The sequence below is a fragment of the Hyposmocoma kahamanoa genome, unplaced genomic scaffold, assembly GCF_003589595.1.
Source record: "Hyposmocoma kahamanoa isolate Upper Pololo Valley unplaced genomic scaffold, ASM358959v1 100021, whole genome shotgun sequence".
NCBI lineage: Eukaryota > Metazoa > Arthropoda > Insecta > Lepidoptera > Cosmopterigidae > Hyposmocoma > Hyposmocoma kahamanoa.
In genome coordinates this window covers 9,077,478-9,084,791 of record NW_020653200.1, presented here as the reverse complement: position 1 = coordinate 9,084,791, position 7,314 = coordinate 9,077,478, and the positions used below count along the sequence as shown (strand labels likewise).

Genomic DNA, 7,314 nt, shown 5'->3' with positions numbered 1-7,314 from the left:
ATGTTAGAGCTTTAAGGGTTTAACAGTGGCTAGTGAGTCAAGAACTCCAGTACGTAACTGGACGATATGGAGGGTGCTGTATGTGCACCCGGGGGCGCTTATCCAAGACATTAAGCCTTACGAGAAACGGATGAAGTTGTGTGTCTACATGCTGATCTGAGGTCCAGGCCTGCCTGACTGATAAGGTTCCTGTACAAGCTTGTTTGCAACTGTTTTTGTTTGTTTGGGACTAACCTATAAACCAACTTTCGTTATATGAGCCGAATCCTGGCACATGAATACTTGTTTCGAGTTCTTTTCCGTCATATGTGCATGAGCGCGTGGCACTAACATACTTAAATACAAGAGTCGCCTTCGGTCAATTATTGTTTCGCACCCCTCGTGGAAGAATGGCATAAGAGGTGTTACGTCAAACATTTTTATTGCTCTATTAGATACAGAAAAATGGGGAAAAGAGCAATATACATGTCAGACGTAACTCCACTTATGCCATTCTTCCATGAGGGGTGCGGTTTGTTAATTTGGGTCCGCATTTCCATTTGTTTTAATTTGTCACTAACAGCTAACGACCATAAAGTGTACGTGTATATAAACATGTCTAAGACGACAATGGCATGTCATGATTTGTACAATTTTAAATACAAGGTTTCAATAAGTTTTTCATTTGATAAGTATCGCGCCAGATAGAATCAATAACCAAAACTTATGTTACTACAAAGTAGTATTTATCTACGTACATACACATCACACTTTGTTGACAAAAAATATATTATTCCTAAACATTTAAGATGAGTCTGAATAAAACGCATCAGGCCAAATATTAAATACAATATTCGATTACTAAGGACAAATTAATAAAATATTTAAATAATGTCGTAAATTCGAAAGGTTTGAAAGCGTAGTCAAAATATTTAACAAATTCATAAAAAAAATTATACACTTAGAAATTACCATAGCTTTTATAAAACGACTAAAGATCTTTGGCTCAGTGCGTGCATTTAATAGCCAATGACATTGAAATGGTGAGATAAGTAAAATAAAACAAAACATTACCTAAAGTCCATACCTAGATCAGACCTGTTAGCACCAATACAATTCCCGATATAAGCACGCGCTGGTCAGCTGCCGTAGTGGTACTACAAATTCGTTTCAGCCGTACTACTTGCCTCTCAGTCGATTCATGTACTTTAATCGATGATTGATATCTGTGCGAACCCTATTAGTGATTTGTCGTCGAATTCTTCGTTAGCAAGTGTAGCAGAGTTCTGGAAAGGAGAATCATAATTTATATTAAACATGTTGTCTTATAAAAACAAGTCTATAACTCTAAACAAATTAAATCGTCAATGTAAATATAATAATTAATAATGTTATAAATGAAAAGAAACTCGTGTCTTACAAATAAACTTACTTATCCGAAAACCCAATCTCGCTTTTCGATGACAACACAATGTTGCAAGTTTTTTTAACATAAAGTCTATGGGTTTAAACGTTTTTTAAACGATTTTCTAATCTTCGAATTAAAAACAGTTTAACTGAAAAGTCTTTTTATAAGCTGGCTTATATAAATACGTTTTAGCGTTTAACATTTATAAGCAGTTTTCTCCATCACTAGCCACAACCATCGCATTGTATGTGGGTAAAGAAAGTAAGTATCCATGATTATTTGGAAAATATTCACAGTGAATTCCCTCGCTTTGTGGCGTCGGTTTATAATGGAACATGACTAACAGTATCATATAAGTGCTCATCTGCATTTTATTTCTAAGTGGCCTGCTTACCAAGAGGAATGTAATAGTTTTGGGCGTTGAGGCGGTAATGAATTGGTTGTCCAGTAATTTGGTCAGGTTCATGGATATGGGTACAGAGTCATGGGGGTCAACTAATCCAGCTCCCACAAGCTCAGTGGCAATGCCTTCAGCAGTGTCCTTGCCTGTGATGAACTCAAACCTTATGTCGTTGAGCTCGCGACGAGCGTTCCTGGATGCAAATATGATTTATTTTAGGGCTTAAAAAATATGAGTTAAAAAATTCACATAACCGCACACGGCTAGTGCAGCATTAACACATATTTCTTAAATACTGACCTTAATCGTAGTACAAGATTAATTACGTCAGATTTCTTAGGTTTCGGTTTATTATCATCTGAATCCGCCCCACCCATCTGGAACAATATTTGCTTAGTTAGTACTAGATTTATTATCCTTAAAGAATAAAAAATTAGAACATTAGGTGTTCATAGGATTATTAGAAGTTGCAAGGTTTGCATTGTATGCAAAAACTTACATCTTCACCCTCGCTGCCGCTAGAATCGGCTCGTTGGAGGTGGTTCATGGGGCGATCGTCTTCTTCGCGTAGGGTCTCGTCTTCGAAGGTCAAACGATTCACGCCGCCTTCCTCTTCTTCCTCGCTCCACACCCACTCCCCAGTCACGGTGCGATGCAGCCGACCCGATGTCCCAGGCCGCCTCTTACTTGCCTGAAAATCATTAACAATTCAACGTTTTGATTTATTTGCCATGTAGCGTAAATAATCTAGTATTAGGTTGTACGCGTTTGTGCCGTAGTAGCCATGAGCAAAATAACATACTTATATACTTCATTTTCAACTACCCGGCCTTCATTACCTGTGATAATATTTTCTAAAATATTGGAGGCCACACATTCTAGCAAAAGATTTAAATGTTAATAGTAAAATTACTGAACTAGTAGTTAGTAGTAGTGTCAGCTCACCTTATGCACCCTAGCCTCCATGCTAGGTCCTATAGCGACTAGAGTTTGCGTTAAATACTTTCGGTCCTTCGCCTTTTTGAAGAAAGGGTGCTTTAATAGTTCAGTGGCAGTTGGCCTTTTAGTAAGATCTTTTTGTAAGCAGTCTACTATCATTTTTCTAAAGGTTTTCCCATAAGCTTTATACTGATCTTTTTCATCAGCACCTGATGATAAAAAAATTAAATGGTTAACTACAATATTCAAAACTTCATAAATCTATTTGTCTTAAAAACAGTCATTAATATTTGGTAAAAGTAGCATAAAAATCAAATGAGTATGTTGTGAGTCAGCATGAAAGAACCTGCAATTTATAAGGTCCCCGTGAATACTGAAATCGATAATAATAATAATAATAATAATCGATAATCGATGATACCTGTATCTAGATTGGGAGGGTCGTTCTGCAAAGTAAGCATAAGCACTTTCATTGGCGGATACTTATGATATGGCGCCGTGCCGGTGGCCATTTCTATCGCTGTGATCCCGAAGGACCAAATGTCGGCTTTGAAATCGTAGCCGTGATCCTGAAAAACGACAATCGCGTGGTACAATTTTACCAATACAGGCAGCACGACAATAACCTTTTCTATTAATGCAATAACAAAGGCTGACGCTTAATAATAATCAGTAAATGTTGGATTTCATTCTTTTTTGCATTGGACATTTATCAAAAATAGTATAGGGACGATCGCAACACTTGCGAGAACTTCCTTCCTTCCTCTATACACCTACAACATGCGCACTTTGCTGCTGCCGTCTCTCTCACCGGCCAATAGCCAGCCTATGAGTTGGCAACAAAAAAAGACGATAGTCTAATTATGACACTAAACTGTGTGCATTAAAAATGGCTAACTATAGTCATTGTCTTCTAATAGTTTATATTTTCGCAATATGACTGTGCTCAGTAGTGAACCTGAGGTATTTTCTCCTGGGGCGGCCATATTCAGGCAGAATTGCTGCAGGTGTCCAACTTCCGAAGTTGAATAAAATGAGTGTGCATTATTTTTGCTGTTCTTCGACCTACAAATATTTGTTCCAGTCTTAACAGGAAGCTACTTGCAAATGCAGTTAGTAGAAGTAATTGTTAATGTAATTCATTACAGTAATTCTCATGTATATATATGTTCATTTCGCTTCACCAATTGTTGACAATTGCAAACTAGGTTCGAAACTTTTGTATGTGCATCCTTTGTTCATGTAAAAGGTGTTAAGTTTTTTTGTTTACAATTGTTATACTACATGAGACATGAAAGTGTAGATATAAGTTGATTTGGAACTTTACCTGTTCCATAACCTCTGGGGCCATCCAGCAAGGTGTCCCAACAAAAGTGTGTCTGACTTTCTGCCTAGACATGTCCCTTCCCGTAGCTAGCCACGCTGAAACGCCAAAATCAGCTATTTGAACAGATCCGTCCTCACCTAGCAGTATATTGCCAGCCTTTATGTCCCTGTAAATTCATTACACTCAGAACTAAGTCATCAATAGACTGCGTGCATCAAATGCATGACTTCTTATTAGGTGAATTGAAGTCTTCAATAAGTGTCAAATGAGTCTTACAGTTTATTAAGTGCATCAATTGTCAATAAGAGGGCGCACGGGTGTTATGCAATCAGAAATGACTTCCTGTGTTTTCATATTAACATGATAACAGGTAATTCAATCGCCGCCGCTGTTTAACATCGCAATTGCAGATGCTCAGCATAGTTTTGAAGATAATTTGAAAAGGACTATTGTCACTTACTGAAGTCAATGTTTTGCACACAATAGTGTGAAGTCTTATTGCCAAAACATAGGTTGATTATAGCACAGCTTTCGCTTTCGCATACTTCGCGTAGTACGAGATAATGATTGTTAAATAATTTTTTGCTACGCAAAACATTTAGAATGACAAAGTGACGTTATTAGAAGATTTAATGACAGTCGCTTTTATTTGCACTTAACATCTTTAAATAATAGCGATGCTTTGAGTAGAGCAGCTAACCTAATTACCATTATTTTTATTTTATGCCAATCTATGGGTATTTTTCGAGTATTTTTCGGGAGCTTTAGGTAAACACTTCATAGTGAATTTATTTCGCAATGCATACAAAATAAAACTACAAAATGGATTGATTTTATGAATATCTACATGTACCTTTGCAATATGATGAAAACATTTCAATACTAGTAAACTTGTTAACCTGCAATCGACGCGGGTAACCAAGAACAACGGATGACAAAACAATGGTTACATGCAGACAAATGATCATTACCATAAGGGTTCCACTTTTACAATTTTGGTCTAAATTATGAACACAATGGCCCTGTAGTATAAGGCAAAAATTCTATATGTAAATATAGCTTATACCACCATCATCAAAACATTTATACATCCCACTGCTGGCCACGGGTTTTCTGTCAGGCGAGACATAGTTTGCCACGCCGGTCCAGTGTGGGTTGTGTACTTCACACATATTCTGAGGGTTGTGAACCTACTTCAACATGTTGGTTTCATCACAATATTTTCCTCTACACCAAAAAGCTTATGGTGAATTTCAAATTCGATTTCGCACATAAATTGTGAGAAACTCAGGTTTAAAAAATTTACTTAACAAAGACAAACAATTATTACCTGTGTATCTGTCCATTGTTGTGAAAATATTCTAGCCCCTTTAGGACTTCTTTTAGCACGGTAGCAATGGTTGCCTCGTCAAACACACCATGTTTACAATTTGCCACCTTCATCTTATGTTTTATCACATCTAACAGACTTCCACCTGAAATGAGTAATAATTTCAATATGCTTTTTGAAATAGTAATTTTTTTAGTGTGGCCATTTTTAACATCACATTGCAGAGAAAGTTTTCAACAAAACTTTCTATACATAAATCTACTGCTGCCTCCAACTAGTCCTCCGGATATGCAAATGACTATCAATCTGGGTTTGTTATTTACAAACATCTATTTCTTACAGACATCTAAACAAAGCATGGTATATAATTTAGGGCCACAAAATTTATGCAATTAAACATTATAAAATTACACTATGTGTAGACTAATACTATTATATAAGGAACTCTACAACATAAATAACAAGTTACTTATCAAATATGGAAATACAGAAGACAGTTACCTTCAAGCAGCCTCATAACCAGCCACAATTCATCTTGAACTACAAAACTGGTGTAGTAAGTGACAACATTCTCATGATTGCAACTTGACATAGCCTGTGACAATATTATTCTGTTATTTTCAAAGAAAAGATGATAAAAATAAATCTAAATATTATACACAAATAAGTAGGTATTATTATGTACAAAAAATAAAATTGTTGAACAAACAACACTAAAACTAAACCAAAATTACCTGAATTTCCTTTAACAGCTCTTCCATAGAGGTGTTCCATTTCTCCAAGTTGATTCTTTTAATAGCACATTTTTCATTCCTTGGCATGCAAAAGGCGCCATATACCACTGCAGTTGCTCCTACCCCTGAAGTAGTATATAGTACAATGAAAATCATATTGATACAGAAAGTAATAAAACTATGTGTTGTTTATTTTAATAATTTAAATGAAAAAGATGGTAGACAACTGGTTTTAAATAGTTTATATGTTAAAGGTTGGTGCAGGTAAAAAAATATTGATGTTTCACCAAGTTAGTAATTTAACTGTAAAATAAGTTCTCAAATGCCAACATGCAGATGACCATCCTCGATTTCTAGTTTTATGAGCAACGTGTTAGTGTACTAACAGTTAAATAACGGGAAACTAGTGTTAATATTAATATATCACTGGTTTAATATTCTCTCATTAACCCCATTAAATGTTTCACGACAAGAAATAGGTATATAAATTGTTATTAAACAGGACAGCCAAACTTATGTTATACTTTTAAGCGTGGCCCCATAAGACAAATTCAGTAAATTCATACGTAGTATCTCATGTTTGTAGCAAATTCAATCAAATTGTGAACACAATACATTTTGACAGGTTGATGTTAGATGCCGGATAGAATGGTTATTTTTTGTGACTATATAGCACGAAAGATAAAATAACCATTAGAGAATGAAGGAGTGATTACCTATTAGAAATTATATTAATGTACATACCAATAACGTCCCGTAATTCGTACTCATCTTGACTATTTGGCCATGAGCACGACGACGATGCATTTACCGAGGCAGCCATTTTGCGAGTGAATAAATTTCCGATACCTTGAGCCGCGGAGCCTATCGACTCACGAGCTGCCTGAGCGTATGACGACAACGCTGTTATTTGATCACATGCTCCAAATGATTTCTAAAAATAAACAAGGAAATAAATACAGCTAAATCGACCATTTTTCAATAAATTGAGTTTAAACAATAACTTTTTGATACTAGTGCCATCTGTTTTAGATAAATATATATTAAGTGACGTCATATCCTGACCGGCAAAATGAAATAATTACGATTGCATTATATTTCCTTCCGGTACTTGAAAAATAATCAACGAAAAAAGTGGTCCCTGAATATAATTATTACTACTTTATTGTAGTTACAAAAGCCACATTAATATAAAAG

At 35.6% G+C, this 7,314-nt stretch overlaps 1 protein-coding gene across 1 annotated transcript; it reads right to left on the bottom strand.

Annotated features, from left to right (window-relative positions):
* Positions 1 to 851: 851 nt before the first annotated feature.
* LOC113227012 (serine/threonine-protein kinase OSR1-like) lies at positions 852 to 6,976 on the bottom strand. Its single transcript, XM_026459871.1, has 10 exons — positions 6,862 to 6,976; positions 6,118 to 6,242; positions 5,885 to 5,978; positions 5,384 to 5,528; positions 4,054 to 4,219; positions 3,148 to 3,295; positions 2,733 to 2,935; positions 2,287 to 2,478; positions 2,088 to 2,164; positions 852 to 1,265 (listed from the first exon to the last, which is right to left on the bottom strand). The coding sequence occupies exons 1-10, from the start codon at positions 6,938 to 6,940 to the stop codon at positions 1,220 to 1,222; spliced, it is 1,275 nt and encodes a 424-aa protein (XP_026315656.1). The 5' UTR covers positions 6,941 to 6,976; the 3' UTR covers positions 852 to 1,219.
* Positions 6,977 to 7,314: the final 338 nt, after the last annotated feature.

Bases quoted from the DNA above. Each gene is read 5' to 3' on its own strand.
- LOC113227012 (XM_026459871.1), bottom strand. From the start codon at position 6,940: ATGGCTGCCTCGGTAAATGCATCGTCGTCGTGCTCATGGCCAAATAGT. The intron at 5,529-5,884 runs GTAACTGTCTTC...TACTCATTTCAG, and splicing joins GGTTATGAGGCTGCTTGAAG to GTGGAAGTCTGTTAGATGTG. The intron at 3,296-4,053 runs GTAAAGTTCCAA...GTCGTTTTTCAG, and splicing joins CCCCAGAGGTTATGGAACAG to GATCACGGCTACGATTTCAA.